Here is a 23,951-nt window from a genome sequence, read left to right as displayed (position 1 = left end):
AGAGGGCTGAGCAACGCAGAGGAGATGAGAGCGGGCAGTGAGCAATGAACAGCGGAGTTCAAGGAGCTCAGGAAAGCTGGCGGATGGCAAGTGGTGTCATTCGTAATAAGTCCTCAAATCTTAGCTGCTAGCGGACCCTTGCGGCCTTGATTCGTGACCAAGTCTGGCAGTGTTACGACGTCTGTTACCCAGCCGCTGAGGGAGCTACCGTCCCCCCTCACTCCATGCCCTCCTCCATTACATGCCGCACAGCCACATGATATTGCCAACCGCCCTTGCCACTTTCTTGCTATATCAGCTGCTGAAAGGTCCATGGGACTGTATCCAGGGAAATTAACTTACTGTCTTTACGGCAGGGAAGCTTGTCCCATCATCCAGCATCTCCGCTAGGAACTGATAACTGGGATGCCGGGAGCAACAAGCAGTAACTGAAGATCAGTCTGTATGGGGCATCGAGCAATTCTGAGCGGCTTAAAGGTAGGTCAAGGGGCCCAGTTTGCAAGCATTAGGCCATGCGTCTTGTGCCATCTTGACATGAGGACTGCATTTTTAGCCTGCTTTACTCTATCCCCCACAGTCAATGTTTGCCCTGAACTTATTCTGTATCATATTGCTTTCCTGCCAAGAAGCGACCTCGCTAATTTGACTTTGTAAACTGATATTGGCACTGCAACAAAGTCATTCCTGCCTGTCTCCGTTTCCCACACAGCATGAGGTCTGGTAAAATACATGGCCACTTGAAACCTGGGAAATGTGGCCACAAAGAGAAGCGGGGAACAACAAGAAAGCGAAGCAAGAGAGCGAGTCCTCTGCAACACCTAGATGCGGCGGGGCTACATCAGCCATACCAGCTACAGTAACAGCCCCACCTCCCTCAGTCACAAGGGGCCCCAGGGCAGACATAATAATAGACTTTTTAAAATCATCAACAGTTCAGGTCTCCCTGATAAGGGGCCATGAGAGTACCTGGTCCCTCTCCCCATTGACATTCCTGAGTGAGCCTTTGTTTGTAGGCGCCACAGACCAGACTCATGACAGGGAGCCACAGCTTTTGATTTCCACCCACCCGGTTATGTCTCCGGCAACTTCTAGTGCCCCATGGGGGAACAACACATCTACTTCAGGTCAAAGTGCAAGTACATACAGCTGAACAAGGACAAAGACCTCAATTGCAGGGCGAATGTATCCATACTTCAATGTTTACACCACTACCAACTGCCTTGGGAAAACAGCCCTCTGACACCAGTTCTCAGGAAAAAGCAGAAAGGCCCCCGCCACTTGCTCCCACCCACAGTTCTGATAAAGCATTGATACAAGGAGCTTTTGATGATTCAACAGCCTGGCAGGATCTATTACTTAGTGCCCTTGATCAATCCCACGAGGGGGCTACAGCACAATGCCTCATCAAATTCTGGGCCAAAGCAAGACTACAATATAGTGCTGTCCCCATTAAACTGCTCCATGTGAACCCTACAGTTCAGACCAAACCAGACACCCACCATAATACATCTGAGGAGGGGTCTACAGAGTGTAAAACTGTCCTGCCTCGCAAGCAATTTTATGACATGTAGGCCTTCTTTAACTCCTCTACACACGACAAAGAGTGTATCCTGCCTGCGGAAAAAAGTTCCTCTACCCAAAATCCATTTTGGTCTCCTCTGTTGCCTACCATGGAGATGATATCCTTACCCTAACCTTCCATTCAGGAAAATTAGAAACATAGGTGGATCTATTGAAAGCCTTTGCTGTCTATGTATTCGGCATTTATCAAAAACTACAGGCTCTAAAAGGTCTGATCAGGAGAGCCCAGGGAGATCCAGAAACTTCATATCATTCATGTCAATACACCACAAATATGGAGCTTTTGAAAAAGGTACCAACCATTCTTTCATACATTTTAGCATACGGGTCCATCGATGCATACAGGTAAAACTGCCTTTCATTTTCCGCCTGCCTCTTTTACCTCTTACCGCTCTTTGGAGCAGCAGGAGTGGGACCTTCAACAGTCACAAAAATTGCCAAGCGACAATCAACTTTTATATGTTAACAAACTTTGCCCTGAGAAAGTCCAGGATAACTATATGGAATCAAAGGTGACCTGCAAAACAACACTGCAAATTGATGCACCATCTACGCATCTACTCAAAAAGGCCTCCCCTCCTCCTGATCATTTTTATTTGGAGCAAGTCTCTGCCAATCAATCTTCAATAATGACCCTCTCAAAACGAAGCGGTCAAGTGCCTTAGAAAGGCCAGGCTTAACAAAAGTTCAGTGGCAAAAGTCCAAACTTCCTTCTCGTTTGGCAACACCATCAAGCACTTAGATAAAAATCTAGTCACAAGGGAGACTGAACATCAACAGACTGGCAAAGGTGCAGTTTTTTTACCCAATTTTCCAACAAAAGAAAGGGATTACAAATCCACCTGCTCTCCCCATGCCGATCAACGTGAATCAAGTGCACTCTGCAAGTTAGCCAAGGCGGCCTCCCTCACCAAAATAAGATCATCACTCTTTGAATGACCTTCTACCAACCGACCAGACACCTTCGATCAGATTCCCTCTCCCTCATAGACACCCCAAGGATCCGTAGAGCCAAAAATGGAGGACACTCCTTCTTGCACCTGGCAGCCAAGGCTTGGAACAACTTCCCCCTGCACCTCAGGACTGCACCATCACTCCAACTATTCAGAAGAGAACTTGATCATTCCTCCATGCAGCAGCATACAGCTCTAGTGCCTCGAGACCCTCACGGGTGATTTGCCGCACTCTATTAGTATTTGATTGATTGATCAACAAAACGTGAAATGGGATCAACCACAACTCCGGTATAACTGAAGCTGAGTGGCTCAGATATATAACAGCTGTTTATTCAACTCCCAAAACTGTCTACCCCTGGTGCACAGACTCAGCCCAGCCAGGGTCTTTCATTCATAACATCTCAACAGACTTAACCTCTTTTCGGCACATGGCGGGACGAGTCAAAGGTCTAGCGCTCTCTTAAACATCATAGATCAAAAGGCCGCCTGGCCCACATGGACTTCCAAATCCACTATTCAAATTTGACCAACAATTCTGGGCCAACTATTTGTCTCCAATATTCAGTTATACCTTCCAAGCCAATGTCGTACAGACTTCCCAGATTGACCGCATCCTGCATCCCAAATATAAATCTGTCTCACAGTCAAATCCAGCTAGTTATACACTGATTGCTCTAACCAATGTTGACGCAAAGATTTACGAACCAAATCGCTTGATAGACTTGAAAGACTGAATTAGCTCAGCCAGCATAATTTCAGCGACCCAGACTGGCTTTAGAGCAGGTATGAGTACTCCAACTAATCTCCTAGCTGTCAGCCTTATTGTTAAAAAAGCAAAAGTAAGAAGTTCCAAACTTTACACTTCCTGTTTGGATCTGAAAGCAGCATTTGACCGGGTCCCAACGGACCGACTTTGGGCCAAGATGCCCTACTGGGGAGTGCCTCCCAAACTACTGAATGCCATTATTTATGTGTACTCCGATACCTTGGTCCAAATCAAAATCGCCAGTGGCCATTGCACTATGCGAAAAATTCCCACGTTCTCCGGCTTGAAACAGGGGTGCGTATCAGCCTCATGTTTATTTAACATCTGTATAGCCGATTTAGACACATGCCTCACTGAAGTATAATGTGGCATCCCCCCAACTAGCAAATGATCCCGTAAGATGCTTCCAATATGCTGATGATATTGTTTTATTGAGTCAAACCCATTTGATCTCCAGCGTTTAATTACCAAATTGTCAGGTAACACTCAATCGTGGGGGTTAGAACTAAACCACAGTAACCAAAGTGATTTGCTCTCTTTTTTCCATGGGGCTTCTTATCTTTTATGTGGAAAGTCCTTGGTGAACCACTGGACCTGGTCAAATCCTACAAATATATACAGGTGTGGTATTGGATTCACGGCTATCGTTTAGAGAGTACCTACTGCTCAGAAGAGCCACTGCAAATAAGCTGCAGTTCACCTTCAAATTTCTGCAAAAGAATATTGGCAGCACATCTTATCACTTCCTGCTCCAAGTCATCAGAGCAAAAAAATGTCCATCATTAACGTATGGTTGCGAACTATTAAAGGAAAATAACACATCTACCCTAAATTTGCTGCAGTCATCACTATTCAAATGCCTCTTTTGCCTCCCTTAGTGGATATCCAAATCTAAGACTGGAGTTTGGCCTGTTCCACCAAGGCCTGGTCAGATGGAGCACTATCATCAAATTCTGTTGGAAGCTAGGATCTGCCCCCAAGCTTCGCTTGCTGCTAGGGGTTGGGTGGAAATGGAGAGGCAGCAGCCCAGGAAGACTTCCTGGCCAACGACGTTATAGCAGGCACTGGACAAGTTAAAAGCTCATACAGTTTGGAACTCCAATTTGGACTGTAGTTCCTTTAAAAAAATCACCAAAGGGACCTCAAAACAACTTTCATGGATCACTGATAAGGCTAGTATGCCAATAAAAGGCAGGCTTGGGCAGTGCTGCCTTCATATTCTGCATGGTCCCTACAACCTTACTTTATGACACACATAGCATCATCTGTTCAACATGCATTATTAATAATTCACCTGGGGACATACCCTTCCAAGGATTGTGTCCCTTCTCTGAAGCACTCTTGGTCGGACACTAAGGCCCTTTTTACGAGTCTGGCGGCCTTAGGACCGCAGGCTCGCAGTGGCAGTCGGACAGCCTGGCGGTGTTGGCAGTTGTAATCTGCCAGGGTGGCGCTGCATGCAGAGCTGCTCTGGGCATTACGACTCCCCAATCCCCCATCCTTTTCAAGGCAGTTGGACTGCCATGGAAAGGCTTGCAGAATCGGGGCTTCAGGGGCCCCTTTGGGGCCCCTGCACTGCCCTTGGTCTTGCCATGGGCAGTGCTGGAGCCCACATAGACGGCCCGTCACACTTTCCACTGCCCAAATTACGGGCAGTGGAAAGTGCGGCGGCTGCTACTGCACCCGCCGCACCGCCACATTGCCGCCAGCTCGATCAGATGTCCTCTGCTTCCCGCCAAACGTGTAATAAGGGCCTAAATGCCACTTCTGCAGCTTCAGCCAAGAAAGTCAACTTCATTTGTTGTGTACGTGTTTACCCCTGTTACCCCAGAGGTGAAAACTGTTACGCCCCGTTTTAAGGGCTTTGCAAATTAGGTTCTGTTGTCCTGCAGTAATAACTCTTTTAGACGGTCATAATATTCAGTTAGCGTGTAGGACAGCTAGGTTCTTGATGTGATTAAGCTGCTTTCTTAGTAAATATTTGGCCCTTATCGATGTTCTCATGTTGCTCAATGTTTAATCAGCAAAGAAAATATTTATTCGTTGATTCAAAATGCCATAGTATGCAAAAAAGCACTCAACATGGGAATTTTGTACAGATCATTTGGCAGTTCTGCACTTTGCTTGATCTCAGTATGACCTAACGAGATTTTATTTGCTAGACCAAGCTGATTATCTGCTCTGTTGGTAACGTGCCTTAATGCACATATTGTATTATCATTAGTCTTTTTGCCTGGTTTATTCTTGCATTTTTATTGTGTTTTATGTAAATGCAAAGGTTTTACTGATAAATAAACCTAAACTTCCCTTTTGAGTTGCGTTGTCTCACATGCACTGCGGAGTTAGGCCCTGGCCCTGAGGCCCCAGGACAAAATACACAGACTTGTGAGGAGACCGAGGATGCTCAAAACGTTTGCTCAATGTTCTTAGATCGTACACACAACCTGAATACCATTACTCAGAGATTGACCTCCTCGTTGTCCGATTGATTGTCTATGAAAAAAGTAGACAGACATGAGGAGCGTATGTGCGTGGCTGAACATACACAGTCTACTACTGAATAGAGAGTCTGGATGGAAAAAGTTCTTGAGGTTATTAAAAGCAAGAATGAGAACCTTGCAGCGCTCTTGAGCCAAAATAATGTGTGCATTCTAAGTATCCATAAATCAACAGCGATGGATCAAAGGGAAACCTGGGTAGAAGCTATGTTGCTATCCATCTTTGGGAATGATTTATCCCCGTGTTCATATTGGAGAGGGTGCACCAGTGCTCGGGCCCGCATCAACCTCTTGGAGTTCCAGCGCACCCATAATTTCTTGTATTTGACTTATAGAGACCGGAACATTGCACTATGCCTAGTCAGCTAGCACGACCTCTCCAGTACCAGGGAAACACAGTTTCCTTTTTCCCGGACTTTACATTGGCTGTGCAGGCTGCACCATGTGAACTCCTTTGAGTGAAGCGATTATTGCAATCATTGCAAAAAGTTGGCATCATGTACTCTTTGATCTACCCAGCCAATCTTTGAATTTGCGGAAAAACATACCATTTTACAGATCACATGACTGCAACCAAGTTTGTTTGAGAGATGGACCCGCCTACTGCTGGGCTAGGCCTGCTCCCTCTGTTGGGGGGTTCCAGCTGTGGATGCCCCAGCAATAATGATTAATCGACAGATGACACCCTACCCCATTGGAGTTTTGTATTGCAAACCTTCTCTTGGAGGGTTCCCCCAAACGATCATTAAGCACTTTGAACAGAATACGCACTCTGTAGAGTCTCCATCCGCACTCTGGGAGGCGTTTAAGGCAGTTTTGAGAGGGGCATGTATTGCTAAACAAGTTGTAATACTTTGGATGCTACGTGGAGAGCTTGCGTGCTTGGAGGCAGATATCAAGGCTTTGGAGCTTCAGTTTTTCACCACTAATAGTGAGACCTCCTTGCGTCCATCTGGCGAAAGATCTTAGAATAAAATGCAGCAGCGCTGCGAAAAATGCATTACCTTGAGAGGAAGGCACACCCTTGGTGTAATGGAGAGGAAGATAGGGCAGGTAAGACACTGGTTGGCCTACTGCGCACACCTTGGGCAAGCGACCACATAGTAGATGACCAACAGACTGCTCATGTGTTCTTTTCAGCTATACAGCACATTATGATCATTTTGTTATTCTACTGTATACTCCTCATCCTCGTCATCTATCTTTTCTGACCTACTTGAATTCCGTGCAAATGCTGTTGTTAGACTACGGGCACCACCGGTTTCTAAATGAACTCTTCACGGTGAAGGACTTAGTACAGGTTATTATTGGTATGCCTGGTGATTAGGTGCCAGGCCTACACGGCCTGATGGCAGCTTTTTATAAAGAATATGCTCTTCTCGTTTCCCACCCATCCCATGGCCATGTACGAGGAATCCCTAATGTGCGGTTTACTTCCGCCCTTTTTTCGAAAGGTTCTTATTGTTCCTATCTTGAAGCCTTTCAAAACTCCTCAATGCTGCAATACCTACAGGCCACGTTCTATGAGCAGCTTGAACAATGAAATATTGGCGGCAAAAGTGATTGCTTCCTGTCTTCTCCCCCTGTTACCGAATATTGTTCATCCAGATTAATCCATCTTTATACTAGGCCATTCAACAACACACAATCTGCAAAAGATGGGCCCGATTCACAAAGGTAAACTTAGACCAAAATTCTAAGTTTAGACCTAAAGTCTAACTTTACTAGTAGTAATGTTAGACTTTTAGTCTAAGTTTAGACTGAAAGTCTAAGCTTAGACCAAAAGTCTAACTTTACTTATAGCAAAGTTAGACCTTACGTTTGAACTTAGACTTGTGCACTTGTACATTCAGTCGACCTCCACCCTGGTGCAGCAGCGATGCTGCTACATGCCACTAAAGTATTTATTCTCTTCAGTGGCCCTTTCTCTCCCACCTCTCGGATAGAATTGGAATTGGCTACACTATCTTACGGCTGATTAAGCTGCTTTATGTGCGGCCTGTAGCCCAACTATGTGTTAATAGGGTGATTACTCCACCCTTTGAGATCACATGGGGGATGCTGCAGGGCTGCCCACTGCCACCCATTCTTTTTGCCATTGTGATGGAGCCCTTAACTCCTTGGCTGCGGCAACCTCATTTGCACTGTGGGCTTGCGATCACCTCATGTGAATATTGATCTCTATGTATTCGGTTGACTTTGCCTTGTATGTCCAAGACATTGAAATTGATCTGGATCCTATTATTCGGAAAATTATTCATTTTAACGGCTTTGCTGGCATCAACATCAATTGGTCTAAATCCATCATATTTCTGCTTAGTGATGCAACGTGAACATTTGAGTCCAAATTATCTAGATGTGGACAATAGACCCGGTTAATTATTAGGGGTTTGGCTCAGTCGAGATCTGGATGAACTACGGATGGAAATTGTGGTCAGTTGATGACATGGTTCGAGGACCGAACGTCCACATGGGCAAGACTGCCACTGTCTCTTATTAGGAGGATCGCATTTGCCAAAATGTTAATACCCCCTAAATTTAATTATTTATTTATTAATCTACCAATCCCTCTGACGCTCATTATCGCAAGCGCCTCACATTTCACCTATTTCATTAGCTTGGATAGGAAAACAACCTTGTGGCATGAGAGGTGCTGACTGCCCCCTATCTGCTTCGTGGAGGCAAAATTTGCTCATTTTTGGCTGCACCTCACTCAGCTTCACCTGTACACGGTGCCCGAACACAATCAGATATCCCCCTGCCCACAGTGGGCTGCTTTGTACCTGCCTTCTAAGTGTCCCCACTTCTCAGATTCACTGTAGATAGTATGGTTTAGGCGTGGGACAGGCTCCATCAGCAGACGAGGTCAGATCATTTTACTGTCCCAGCGGTGCCACTTATGAGACACCCCCTGCTTCTTGTGACTAGGGGCGCGCCCGCTCATAATCACTGCGACAGCCGCAGCGCATGACCTTTGGAAATGTGCATACAGAGGCGGCCTTCGTTCCCCCACAACAAGTGTCGGGTGATCCTGCCTCCACGCCTCTGGATGTGCTTACTTACCGTTGATTACAGACAGCCCAGCATACCATGCATGATACTTTCCAGCGGCACTCGAAGCTTGATGCTCACTAACCCGTCACCGCGCAAGCTCATCACTCTCCTTTGCACTATGATGCAGGAGGCTGCAGCAGTCCGCGCCATTATTGTGCGAGCTGCCTTGTCTGCTGACTTGGCAACCCCTATCAAGTGAGGAACAGTGGCGATATTGTTGCTTGCATCTTTGGCCCTTACCCTGGGCAGGCTCTGCTTAGTTAATTTTAAATACATGCACAGACTATATCGGACACCCACACAACTATACGGGAAGGTTCTGCTTTAGGGCCCATTCTGCTTGTGCTGTGCCCAATGCTAACCTATTACATTTGGCATTGGAGTTCACCAAAGTTGCGTGCTTTTGGTCTAATGTTTTTGATTTTATTACGCTGATTACGGACTGAACGCATGAGCGGACACAGATTATAGCGTTGCTTGGCTATGTAAAAGATGCCCTCGCTGACCTGCGCAAACTCATTGCAATCTTGCTGCTGCTGGCATCCATTGGGGCAGGCGTCCCGCACCTCTGCTGACCCTGGCAGGATGCTGTCTACTGCTAGGTACAACTTGCCACCTCTTGGGGACTGATGCCAATACACTCTCGTCCTAAGGACATTTAGGCTCCTCTGATGATCTATCTGATGGCTCAACAAGATAAGAAAGGGAGTGATGACCATGTTAACTCCCAGGATGCTACTACTTGACTTCCTTCGGCTATGCTTTGGTGAAACGTGGTATGCAGTCACTAGGATCACCATTTGGATTGTTTTTTTGGAGTGGTGGGTTTGCGGTTGGGCTTTGACCCAACCTACTCAGATCCCCTACTCTCTGTCCCCCATATTTCCATCTCCCATCCTTTTTGACACCTTTAATCATCCTTCCACTAAGTCCACTTTAGGACAGGTTGTAGCAATGTTAACACTTGCATGCTAGTGAGACAGCCATAGTAAGGTCAGGCTCACACTAGACCACTGACAAAAACATCTAAGTAATGGATGCCTCAGTGAAAAAAAGGAGTTTTATCTCTAAAAATCTGTATGCCACGTAGGTTACTGAATCTAACAAAAAGTGTGATGATTGATCATGCTTTTATGATGTCCCTTTTGTATCCCAGTGAAAGCAGCATGTACTCGGAAATAGCCAATAGAAGGACAGTTTGGCTAAAATACGTCTGTGAGCCGATCCAACATATGACTGACAGTGTATCAAGCCAAAGGCTGGAAAGTCCCGAGACAAAGAAGCTGTTGTCTCAAGGAGACTGGCTCAAAGTCATCTGTAGGTGCCATTCTGATCAAGGGGAGGCATTATGGGGGTTATTACAACTTTGGAGGAGGTGTTAATCCGTCCCAAAAGTGACGGTAAAGTGACGGATATACCACCAGCCGTATTACGAGTCCATTATATCCTATGGAACTCGTAATACGGCTGGTGGTATATCCGTCAATTTACAGTCACTTTTGGGACGGATTAACACCTCCTCCAAAGTTGTAATAACCCCCTATGTGTTTAAAGTATCCTTTAAACCAAAGGTACAAAAATAAAAACATAGCAAAAGGTCTTGGCTTACGCAAGACTAAAACGCTGCATGTGTGATTAATTGTGCCGACAGTAATGTGGAGAGAATGACGTTTGCCTCACAGTTTTTGACAAAAGTGTCTTGTGGAATAAAGGTGAAGGGATTTTAAATCTCTGAACCTCGGAATGTGCATGGATTTCTCAAAGAAAATGATGCTTATCTACACAGTTGTAACGGGATCAGCATTCAAAAAGTTCCAGCCTAATTCTACCTAGAATTTTGTTTCTTGTGGAACTTTTAAGTATAGCCATTCCTGGGCTGCTGCATATATGTCGATTGGGATTGGCAGCTGTAGTTTACTTGCCAGCTGCCCACGTCTGCTTCCAGTTAATTCCATCTTCTGCTGTGCAAGCTGTGGGAGCAAGCTGCTTGGGGCACTTGAGTTTACTTACTAGGTTCATAATGCTATCTGTATTCCCAAACCAGCCATTATTTTTCGTTCCCCCTTTTAGGAAGGGTTGAAAAACTGTCTCGAATTTTATCATTTTAATATTTAATTATGCCCGTTATTTACTTTGTAAGTATTTTAAATGAGCCCTGTCCAACTTGTGGTTTTTCCCTTATCCCCAGTTTTTTTTCTTTCTCTGTTTTTGTTTATTTTTTCCATATACTGAGAAAACAAGTGCCACTAATTATGTTAAAGCCTTTTTTGAGAAAGTGCCACAGAAATTCCATAAAGCAATAAATAGGTGATTGATGGCAACGTAAAAGTGTATTTTTTCCTCAAAGTAACCTTTTATCAGCTTGACAAAAACTAACAGTTGGTGTAAACCCCACCTATTGCTTGCAGTCAATTGCTTGCTTCTTATTCAATGGCTTGCCTTGTCCATCATGTGTAGCCTCTATAGTTGTGTCCATCATTATAGTCTCTACTTGCGTCCTCCACTGCTAGCTCTAGGTAACTCCTTTTTACTTTTTTAGTGAGCACTCCATTATAGTGCATGTGTTTTCCTGTTGTACCCCTCGTGTGCCTCCCGCCCCCATGCTCGAAGCTGTTCTCTCTCATCCGTGTGCTTTCCTCCCCCCAGACTTTGTTGCTTTCTGTCTTCTGTGCTTTTCCCCATGTTGCTTTCCCTTGTGTGCTGCTTTTATCTTCCCCTTCCCCTCCCAGTTGCTCCCCGCCCGCTCATCCGTTTCCCCCATCCTGCAGTCTCATTTTTCAATAATTATTTTTAAACGTTATACTGAAAGAAAAAAATGCTTTCACTCTAACTCCTTTTTAATTTATTTACATATCCGCTTTGGATTAGTAAATTTAAAAAAAAGTGGCAGGTGCTTCATTTTGAATGAATGCATGCGTGCGTGCTTGTGTAATGACGTATGTGAATGCCTAGGTTATCACGCATGCATGCGCATACAAAATGATGGAGCTGTAACCACGTCTTTTTCTTCCTTTTTTCATGCTGTAGTACCGAGGCCCACCACTGGCATATGCACACATTAAGCACTGGTCTGAAATAAAATAAAAACATGCTTGATTAGGAACATATTCACCTTCCCTTCCACCTGTGCACTCTCCCACACCTATTCCCAAACGTATTGAAACACACGCAATTTGGTGGTGGCATGAGTGATGGGAGCCTTCTGCATGACTAATTTGTCTACTTTTGTACCTTATCTTTAGTGGCTTTCCTCGGTGAAGCCGTTCAGCACAGCCCTGCTTACCTCAGGGTGTCCGACATTTAAAGTATAATGCACTGTTGCTTTTCTGCTTGAAAAAATATTTGGTTGCACAATTTGTTGCCTTTTCATCTTTCAGAACAGACAGATAATATATTACTCTCATCATCGAGATCCGGTGATCCTGATTACACATCCTGCGTCCTGGAATATGGTTTTACCGTTATAATGTTGATTATAATCCTCGTTAATGTTAGAGGGGTAATTGCTGCCTAGTCTATAAATCTAGCATTACATTTTTCTTCTTTTTTGAATTTTCCCTGCATTGTTAAAGGAAGCAGACCTTGTTACCACTCATGAACTGGGACATAACTTTGGAGCAGAACATGATCCTGACACCTTAGCAGCCTGTGCACCTAGCGAAGACCACGGGGGAAAGTATGTCATGTATCCTATTGCTGTCAGTGGAGATCACGAAAACAATAAGGTATTTCGGGTATTGGTTATATTTCATCCAACAGTTGAGATTCTAAGCATAAAATATCGTTTTACAGAGTGCTTAATACTTGAAATGCTCTTACCTTTGGCACATTAGACAACGGCATAGAGCATGCTAAATTTCCTATAACAGGTATTGACGAAATCCATTGCAAATGCTTTAAGACTGATTGATGAATAGATGTAGTTGTAGATGCACTTACAGGCAACCTTCATAAAAATGGTTTTCACTTTTTTGGGTTGGACAGGGATTCTGTAATTCTTTTTATATTGTTCAATGCATGCTACCCATAATTGTGAAGCGCCGGGGACATGCTCACATGCAGTGGATATCATCATAAAGTTATTATAATAGACTCAGCAGCCTTAACATGCTATATAGGGTGATGACTGAGGTTTTATAAAAGAATCGTAACCTACTTCATAAAAGTTACACCCAAACCAGTTCTTTACAAATCCCACCCAAATCTCCTAAGTCGCTACCCAGGGAAGTTATCATGAATAGCTTTCTATTTACCTGGGGACAGAGAAGCTCTCAAGGACAGGAGCGTTAATTTTATGTCAAACAATGCCGGATGTATGTTATCTCCCTTTACACAGACAACCTTTTGTTGTAAATTCAGGATGTGGGAACTGACCTCTGACCCATCATCAAAGCCCTAGACAACTTTGGGCGACACTTGGGGTTAAAGGTTAACTGTGAGAAGTCCTATGTTTAACTATTGGGCCCAGCGGCTACTCCAGATTGGGTGAGTTGTGGAGGAGAGGCCATAAGGTAGGAAAGTACCACTTTAAGATATCTACGGGTTCATAGATACCTATCTGAAGCGGGCCTTCTGGAAGGCAACATATGGCGTACCATTAGGACCTTAACACCCTGGGTGGCCTTCTGGAGGACGCTATCACTCCCGCCTATGGGAAGGATTGCCTTATCCCAAATGGTGATGCTGACACTCCTCTTATATTATTTTGCAAACCTACCAGTCTTTATTCCTAGATGGGTCTTCAAAGATTTCGACACCATGCAACTATACTTAATATGAGATGTAGCAAGCTGCTGAATCACGCTGGGACTGGTGAAGTGGCAGGTCGGTCACGATGGCATGGGAGTCTCAGACATTGAGCTGTACTTTATTGTGGCTGAGACCCAGCGGATTGTTAGATGATTAGCCGGGCATAACCCCAAGAACTTTGAGATGAGCTACGGGCCGATGGAGAAGTTGCCAAACCACAGAGCTCCTGCCTCGATTAGAGCTGGTGGCTCCTCGCCTCCACAATCTTCCACTACAGCTAACTCATAGCATGTTACCTCGTGCTCCTAAAGTCCTATTAAATATAGTACTGATATATTTCGGGATCCAAACCAGAATTGGGGATCTGGAAGATAGTGGGGATATACATGTTTGGGGACCTGTTTGAAAAGGGGACCCTAGTACCATTTGACTCTTTATTGGAAACAACTGGACATCCTCTCGGTCATTTTCTGCGCTACAGGGCCATTATGGCGGCCTGCGCAAGCTATACAGTCTTAACAAATTCAGAACGGTAGACCTATGAATACATGCAGGCTTGCTCACACTAAGCTGCTTATCTGGATATGCTGGACTCTTCTGGACTTTGGAGGGCCAAATCCGAACATGTTAAAGGATATGTGGAAAACCAATATTGGCAGGTTCTTTTCATGAAAAGGAGTGGGATCACATTTTAAAATGGTACTGATCAATACTCAGATTCCTCAACTTCCGAATATCTCCAGGGGCCAGACTGGACTTGGAAACTTAAAGAGCAGTGCTCCTGTGTGCCGTCATACAGTTCTGCGATCACTCCATTCCTCTCCAAATCTGATGAACAGAGCCACATATAAGTACCACCCATACACGCTGACTTCAGTTCCTTTCTTTCAATTCCTTCAGACATTAATGCATAGCTCCGCACCTCTTTTCCTCATTCCATTAAGAGAATTTGATTTGTTCCCAACCCACCCTGAATTTCTGAGTCCATCAGTGGGGTCGCAGCAGGTCCAAGTCTCTGAAGCGAGGCCATGCTGCACATCCTAGCCATGCTTCCAACTACCGGTGGCATGCCTTTGGGCCCCAGCAATCCACAGGGGCCTCCAGTTAGGTTACTACCAAAGGATCAGTCTTTGGCGTTGTCCGTGCTCCTTGAACCTACTTTGGGTTCTACACTGGTGTCAGTACTGACTTTGGGTCTGGTACTAAATCTGCACCGGTGCTTTGAACATTGATGCCAGCGTTAATGGCGCCGGCACTACCAGAGGATACACAACCTATTGTGGTGTTTAACTCTGAGCCAAATTTGTCTCAACCGAGGCTGGGCCCGGATCGTGATGCAGCACATCTAATACTGAATCTGTCGAATTCCTAACACCATAACATTACAGCACAGTCGCGCACAGACAAAGCTTCAACTTTTCAGTTCAGACTCCAGCCAGAGTCAACAGTACGGAGTTGAAAGTGTGGCCAATGAGGACGGGTTTGCCCCAAACTCCGATGAAGATAACTGGTACCTGGAACCTACAGGATGCAAATGGGTTAGATACTAGGTTGGTTTTCCTCAGACCAGCAACAGAAGAAAGCAAGTCCTTTGCAACAGTCATTTGTAGAGCCACAGAAGATTTTGACCTCCACCTCCTTTCTATGGAGGTAAAAAACAATGTGATTCCTGAGGTTTTTCAACCTGGCAAGGCACTGAACGAACCTCTTCTACCTCTCAATGAAGCCTTCATAATGCACCCATAGGAACATGGACAAAGCCATGTTCTGTCCCTCTGCCCATTCGACAGGCCGTAGTTCATCATAGACCAGCTCTAGACGACCCTGAAATTTGAACCCAGCATCTAGCTCCTGTAAGCTTGATTTTACAGGCATCCACTAGCAGAATCAACCCAATTGCCTTCCCAGCTACTCTTGACAGAGCCCAAGCATTTGGAAACATTTGGCAACAGAATATTCTCCTTGGCTAGCCATGGTTTGAGGTCTTTCAATGCCAGCTGACTCCTTGGAAGTTACACTTATGCAGTCTGAAGCATGGTTGGCAAGACTCCACCAGTCCTAATGCGTTTTACAGAGAGCCAAGCCCGTAGCATGTTCTGTGGGCTTATCAGTACCAATCAAGCAATCCATCAAACAGTTTCACCATTTTCGGGGATATGCCAGGGCATGATGTATCAACAGCGTCAGACCACACCACCCACACAAATGGCTCCCAGCCTTTTTGAGGTTGGTGGCATGGACCCCTCTGGCAAGGCTTTGAAATCTCTTTAATGTGCCCTTAACAGCACACAACCGTTTGGTAGGAGGCAGGGTTAGCCACTTTCTTCCATGATGGCAGAGCATCACATCTGACAGGTTGGTACTTCAAATTGTTCAATGGGCCTGCCTCCTGCCATTCCTTTTCGACCCGCTGCACCTGCCCCTACATCATAGGTTTGGGGAGACCATCTGTCTTTTTTTTGCACCAGGAGGTGCAGGCTCTGTTGGCCTAAGGAACAATAGGGTACTGGCTTCAGAAGTCATGAGTGGAAGTCATTTCTGTTACTTCTTGTGCAGAATAAGGATGGAGGCCTTCGTTATATTTTGGGTCTTTTCCCTCTCAGGGCCTTCCTGCAGAAGGACAAATTCAAGATGCTCACAATGGCCCAGATCCTATTGGCCATGGATCCCTGAAACTGGATCGTTGTGTTGGACCTGTGTGACATCTATATTCACATTCCTGTCCTGCAAGCCCACAGACTCTACCTTTAGTGAAAGGTGGGCCACAAGCAATTTAAGCTTGCTGTGCTCCCTTTCAACCTCACCAGTGTCCCTCTGGCGTCCACATAAGTGACAGTGGTAGTCGTGGTCCCAGTCTTCCCTATCTGGATGACTGGCTGATATTAGTGGGTTTGCCACAGTCCATCGCGGACCACATGCATATAATAGTGAATTTTCTGACATAGCTGGAGTTCTCAATTAACCTGCTGAAGTTACGCCTGACCCCTTTGTAGAGGCCCACTTTCATCAGAGCCGTCCTGGACACTGTGATCCAGATGTTTCATCCTCTTTCCTTGGTCACAGTGTAGGTTAGCTCTGAGGCTTCTTGGCCTTCTGGCGCCCTGCATCCTGCTCACTGACCTTTCAAGATGGTACATGAGAGCCCTGCAGTGGGCTCTGAAGTCTCAGTGGGTCCAACATCAGGTTAACCTGTCAGAATGCATCCAGGTTTCAGAGGAGACTGCAATAGATTGTAGTGGTGGCTGCTCGACTGCAGTTATACTAGTGGCAGACCCCTTTTCCTACCCCATCCAGAATTGATAGTGGTGGATGCAAAACTATTAGGTTAGCAAAGCTATCTTGCAGAAGTGGAGAACAGAGGACTGTGGTCTCCAGAGGAAATGGCCTCCACATCAATTTTCTGGAGCTGCAGGTGCTTCCCATGGTTTTGAAAGCATTCCTGCCAGTCATAAAAGAGAGGCTTGTATAGAATCTCAAGACAACCTTGCCCCCTTGTGGTGCTGCCTCAAGCAAGTTGAGGTGTGATTCTGGTTAAATTACCAAGGCATGTCCCCGATCATACAGCACCTGGTAGATTCTGTAAACACCAGGTTGGATGCAGTCAGCTGATGGTGCCCAATGGATTGCGATGTGCAGTTTCATCCAGAGGTGGCTCAGGGTGCCTTCTAGCAATGGGGAGAACCCTGGCCTGTTCTTTTCACCACTGCTGAGAATGCTCAATGTCCATGTTTTTGTGCACTGGAGTTCCCAAGAAAGCTCTACTTCTGAGACTCATTTCGCACAGAGTGGTGCAAAGGACTCCTGTATGCCTTCCCGCATTGACTCTCCTGAAAAGGTCAAGAATGGCCATGCCTAAGTCACCCTGGTGGCACAGGATTGGGCCAGGACCTGGTGGTACTCAGAACTCCTGGGTCTGTCCTCCCGCTTCAGGAGGATGTTTTGACTTAGTAGCAGGTCTGGGACCAAAAATCCGGGCCTGCACAACCTGCACCTCCACACATGTAGGTTGAGTGGCACCAGTTGATCTCTCTTGATCTCCCTTCCAAATTTCTTGATATAATTCTAGCTGCTGGGCACCCCCTCCATGGAATCTATCTACGCTGGTTTCTGGGATAAATTTGTGGCTTAGTGCGGCACTCTTCAGACTGTCCCATTGCATGCCAAACTGTTGAATGTATTGTTGTTTGTTTTCTCTTTGGCCTCAGCCTTTTTAGGTTTGCTGGACCAGTCCTCCTTTTCCAATCACCTGTTGTGATGCAGTTCCTTAAAGATTTGGAACATAATAATAATAATAATAATGTTTATTGTTTAGTTACTTAACCCCTGCGCTGCCAGGCCTTTTCCCCTCAGGTGCCAGGCCTTTTTTTTGGGCTATTTGGGGAAGTTCGCACTTAGGCCTTCATAACTTTTTGTCCACATAAGCTACCCATGCCAAATTTGCGTCCTTTTTTTTCGACATCCTAGGGATTCTAACGGTACCCAGAGTTTGTGGGTTCCCCTGAAGGAGACCAAGAAATTAGCCAAAATACAGCGAACAATTCATTTAAAAAAAAAAAAAATGGGAAAAAAGGGCTGCAGAAGAAGGCTTGTGGTTTTTTCCCTGAAAATGGCATCAACAAAGGGTTTGCGGTGCTAAAATCACCATCTCCCCAGCTTTCAGGAACAGGCAGACTTGAATCAGAAAATCAAATGTTCGATGGCATCTGTCGCTGTAGATACACATGGTCTGCATAGCTGTTTTCGAGTCACTGGACCGAGTGGCTCCTCCTTCTGTGCTCATTGCGCATGGGCGTCGACTCCATCTTCGATTGTTTTCTTTCCGCCATCGGGTTCGGACGTGTTCCTGTCGCTCCGAGTTTCGGAACGGAAAGATAGCTGAAAACGGAAGATTTTCGACGGTATCGTTGCGATCCGGTTCGAGATAAACACATACGACAACGCATTGAACATCGAAGCGCTTCGGTGCCCTTCGGGGTAGATTTCGGCACACCGTCGGGGCCTAGTCGGCCCGACCGCGTGGAGAACAACGCCGATGGAACGGACCCCGTTTCGATTCTGCCCTGAATGCCACAACAAATATCCTTATACGGACCAACACTCGGTCTGTAACCTGTGCCTGTCACCCGAGCACAGCGAAGAATCCTGTGAGGCCTGTCGGGCGTTCCGGTCCCGAAAAACTCTGCGCGACCGCCGAGCGAGAAGACTGCAGATGGCGTCCACGCCAAAAGAGCATCGACAGTTCGAGACAGAAGAGGAACAGGAGGAATCCTTTTCCATCCAGGATTCAGACTCCGACGAACTCGACCATCCAAAAACAGTGAGTAAGACGTCGAGATCAGAAATTAAAAAAGGCAAAAAGGCCAAGGGGACGCCACTGCCAACCGGCCATGGCTCAACCCAAATTCACGGTGACCAACAATCGGCACCGAAAAAGGCCCATTCAGTGTCGAGATCGTCCGACTCCGGTCGAGACACCGGCACGCAGCCTCCTCGGGACCGAGAGAGTGCTAAAGAGAAGCATCGACACCGAGAGTTCGGTGTCGACACGGATCGACGCCGAGACAGTGGCGCCGAAGATCATAGAGGCCAAGATTTTTCGGCACAAAAGAAGAGGAAGGTTACCTCGGAGCCGAAAAAACAAACAACAGGGTTTTCGGAGCCGAAAAAAGCACCAACAGACCCAGTTTCAGGCTCCTATACTGAAGAACTTTCTATGTCTTCACAAATGAAAAGACACAGATTCGAACAGGAACTGCAATCCACTGAAGTGGATCACACGCAGAAGCGTATCTTTATTCAGCAGGGGACAGGGAAGATCAGTACCCTTCCACCTGTCAAAAGAAAGAGAACACTTCAGTTTGTAGCACGAGAGGCTCCTCAGCAACAAACAGCAAAGACGGTAACACCTCCTCCCTCGCCTCCACCTGTAACTCCGGCTTCACCAACTTACACCCCGTCACATTCGCCAGCTCACACCGCCATGAGCCACGACGACCAAGATCAAGACGCGTGGGACTTGTACGATGCACCAGTGTCTGATAACAGCCCAGACACATACCCAACTAGGCCATCACCACCTGAGGACAGCACAGCCTATTCACAAGTGGTGGCTAGAGCAGCTCAGTTCCATAATGTGGAACTACACTCTGAACAAGTAGAGGATGACTTTTTATTTAACACCCTCTCCTCCACCCACAGCTCCTACCAAAGCCTGCCTATGCTCCCAGGCATGCTTCGCCATGCAAAGGAGATCTTCAAAGAGCCAGTCAAAAGCAGGGCAGTAACGCCTAGAGTGGACAAAAAGTATAAGGCGCCTCCTACGGACCCTGTATTCATCACCTCTCAGCTGCCACCAGATTCTGTGGTGGTAGGGGCTGCCAGAAAACGGGCAAATTCACACACTTCTGGGGATGCACCTCCCCCAGATAAAGAAAGCAGAAAGTTTGATGCAGCCGGGAAGAGGGTCGCTGTCCAGGCAGCAAACCAGTGGCGCATCGCAAACTCACAAGCGCTGCTAGCGCGATACGACAGAGCCCACTGGGATGAGATGCAGCATCTCATTGAACATCTCCCAAAAGATCTACAAAAAAGAGCAAAACAGGTTGTTGAAGAGGGTCAAAACATTTCCAACAATCAAATACGCTCCTCTATGGATGCAGCAGACACAGCCGCAAGGACCATTAATACGTCGGTTACCATCCGTAGGCACGCATGGCTCAGAACGTCTGGATTCAAGCCGGAAATTCAGCAGGCAGTACTTAACATGCCAGTAAACGAAAAAATGCTGTTCGGTACGGAGGTCGACACAGCCATAGAAAAGCTCAAAAAGGACACTGACACTGCCAAGGCCATGGGCGCACTCTACTCCCCGCAGAGCAGAGGATCTTATACCACCTTCCGCAAAACACCTTTTAGAGGAGGGTTTCGGGTTCAGGCCACACAAGCCAGTACCTCACAGTCCGCACCGTCCACCTACCAGGGACAGTACAGGGGAGGCTTTCGGGGCCAGTATAGAGGAGGGCAATTCCCTAGGAATAGAGGAAGATTTCAAAGCCCCAAAACCACTACCAACAAGCAGTGACTCACATGTCACTCACCCCCCCCACACAACACCAGTGGGGGGAGGGATAGGTCAATATTACGAAGCATGGGAGGAAATAACTACAGACACTTGGGTCCTAGCAATTATCCAACATGGTTATTGCATAGAATTCCTGCAATTCCCTCCAGACATACCACCAAAATCACAAAATTTATCAAAACACCATTCACAGCTTCTAGAGATAGAAGTTCAAGCACTACTGCAAAAAAATGCAATAGAATTAGTACCAAGCACACAAATAAACACAGGAGTTTATTCACTGTACTTCTTGATACCAAAAAAGGACAAAACACTGAGACCAATTCTGGACCTCAGAGTAGTAAACACATTCATCAAATCAGACCACTTTCACATGGTCACACTACAAGAAGTGTTACCATTGCTCAAAAAACACAACTACATGACAACCCTAGACCTCAAAGACGCATATTTCCATATACCAATACACCAATCACACAGAAAATATCTAAGGTTTGTATTCAAAGGAATACATTACCAATTCAAAGTATTGCCTTTCGGTTTAACAACCGCTCCAAGGGTATTCACAAAATGCCTAGCAGTAGTCGCTGCACACATCAGAAGGCAGCAAATACATGTATTCCCGTATCTAGACGACTGGCTAATCAAAACCAGTTCGCTCACACAATGCTCAAACCACACAAATCAAGTCATACAAACCCTCTACAAACTAGGGTTCACCGTCAACTTTGCAAAATCCAACATTCAACCAAGCAAAGTACAGCAATATCTAGGAGCCATAATAGACACGACAAAAGGAGTAGCAACGCCAACTCCACAAAGAATTCACAATTTCAACAGAGTCATTCAACACATGTCTCCAAATCAAACAATACAAGCAAGAACAATACTACAGCTCCTAGGCATGATGTCCTCATGCATAGCCATTGTCCCAAACGCAAGACTGCACATGAGGCCCTTACAACAATGCCTAGCCTCACAGTGGTCTCAAGCACAGGGTCATCTTCTAGATCTGGTGTTAATAGACCGCCAAACTTACCTCTCGCTTCTATGGTGGAACAGTATAAATTTAAACAAAGGGCGGCCTTTCCAAGACCCAGTGCCACAGTACGTGATAACAACAGATGCTTCCATGACAGGGTGGGGAGCACATCTCAATCAACACACCATAAGAGGACAATGGAACATACATCAAACAAAACTGCATATAAATCATCTAGAATTATTAGCAGTTTTTCAAGCACTAAAAGCTTTCCAACCAATCATAACCCACAAATACATCTTTGTCAAAACAGACAACATGACAACGATGTATTATCTAAACAAACAAGGAGGGACACATTCAACGCAGTTAAGCTTATTAGCTCAAAACATATGGAAGTGGGCAATCCACCATCAAATTCGCCTCATAGCACAGTTTATTCCAGGGATCCAGAATCAACTGGCAGACAATCTCTCTCGAGATCACCAACAAGTCCACGAATGGGAAATCCACCCACAAATTCTGAACACCTACTTCACACTCTGGGGAACACCTCAGATAGACTTATTTGCAACAAAAGAGAACGCAAAATGCCAAAACTTCGCGTCCAGATACCCACACAAGCAATCCCAAGGCAATGCCCTATGGATGAACTGGTCAGGAATATTTGCTTACGCTTTTCCTCCTCTCCCTCTCCTCCCTTATCTAGTGAACAAATTGAGTCAAAACAAACTCAAACTCATTTTAATAGCACCAACGTGGGCAAGACAACCCTGGTACACAACACTGCTAGATCTTTCTGTAGTACCCCACATCAAACTGCCGAACAAACCAGATCTGTTAACGCAACGCAACACAACCAACAGATCAGACACCCAGATCCAGCATCGCTGAATCTAGCAATCTGGCTCCTGAAATCCTAGAATTCGCACACTTACAACTTAGCCAAGAGTGTATGGAGGTCATAAAGCAGGCCAGAAGGCCATCCACTAGACACTGCTACGCAAGTAAGTGGAAAAGATTTGTTTGTTACTGCCATCATAATCAGATACAACCACTAGACGCAACTCCAAAACATATAATAAATTACTTGCTCCATTTACAAAAAGCAAGGCTAGCCTTCTCTTCTATTAAAATACACCTTGCAGCAATATCTGCATACCTGCAGACTACCTATTCAACTTCCTTGTATAGGATACCAGTCATCAAAGCATTCATAGAAGGTCTTAAAAGAATTATACCACCAAGAACACCACCTGTTCCTTCATGGAACCTAAACGTGGTCCTAACAAGACTCATGGGCCCACCTTTCGAACTCATGCACTCTTGCGGAATACAATTCCTAACCTGGAAAGTTGCCTTTCTCATCGCCATTACATCTCTGAGAAGAGTAAGTGAAATTCAAGCGTTCACAACGCAGGAACCTTTTATACAAATACATAAAAATAAGGTCGTCCTACGACCTAATCCAACATTTTTACCAAAAGTTATTTCACCGTTCCATCTAAATCAAACGGTAGAACTACCTGTTTTTTTCCCACAGCCAGATTCTGTGGCTGAAAGAGCACTACATACATTAGATGTCAAAAGAGCATTAATGTACTACATTGACAGAACAAAGAACATCAGAAAGACTAAACAGCTATTTATTGCATTCCAAAAACCTCATGCAGGTAACCCAATATCAAAACAAGGTATAGCCAGATGGATTGTTAAATGCATCCAAATCTGCTACCTTAAAGCAAAAAGACAACTGCCCATTACTCCCAGGGCACATTCAACCAGGAAAAAAGGTGCTTCAATGGCATTTTTAGGAAACATCCCAATGCATGAAATATGTAAGGCAGCCACATGGTCTACGCCTCACACATTCACCAAACACTACTGTATAGATGTGCTATCCGCACAACAAGCCGCAGTATGTCAAGCTGTATTAAGAACTCTATTTCAGACAACTTCTACTCCTACAGGCTAATCCACCGCTTATGGGGAAATAACTGCTTACTAGTCTATGCAGACCATGTGTATCTACAGCGACAGATGCCATCGAACTGAAAATGTCACTTACCCAGTGTACATCTGTTCGTGGCATCAGTCGCTGAGATTCACATGGGCCCACCCACCTCCCCGGAAGCCTGTAGCAGTTCAGAAGTTACCTTCAATTTTGTACATTTGTATATATATTATTTAAACCTTTAATAGGTACATACTTACACATTTCATTGCGCGGGCACTATTACTATAGTACAACTCCTACCTCACCCTCTGCGGGGAAAACAATCGA

General features: G+C 45.6%; 1 protein-coding gene across 1 annotated transcript in view; it reads left to right on the top strand.

Annotated features, from left to right (window-relative positions):
* ADAM17 (ADAM metallopeptidase domain 17) overlaps positions 1 to 23,951 on the top strand; it is a 475,078-nt gene that overhangs the window by 298,659 nt on the left and 152,468 nt on the right. The window contains exon 11 of the mRNA XM_069235905.1: positions 12,428 to 12,580. Coding sequence (XP_069092006.1) covers positions 12,428 to 12,580 — 153 coding nt within the window. The remainder of the gene's footprint in view (positions 1 to 12,427; positions 12,581 to 23,951) is intronic.

The sequence above is a fragment of the Pleurodeles waltl genome, chromosome 5 (assembly GCF_031143425.1).
Source record: "Pleurodeles waltl isolate 20211129_DDA chromosome 5, aPleWal1.hap1.20221129, whole genome shotgun sequence".
Classification (NCBI taxonomy): Eukaryota; Metazoa; Chordata; class Amphibia; order Caudata; family Salamandridae; genus Pleurodeles; species Pleurodeles waltl.
The sequence above is the reverse complement of the archived record's forward strand: the minus strand, read 5'-3'. Positions and strand labels throughout refer to the sequence as shown.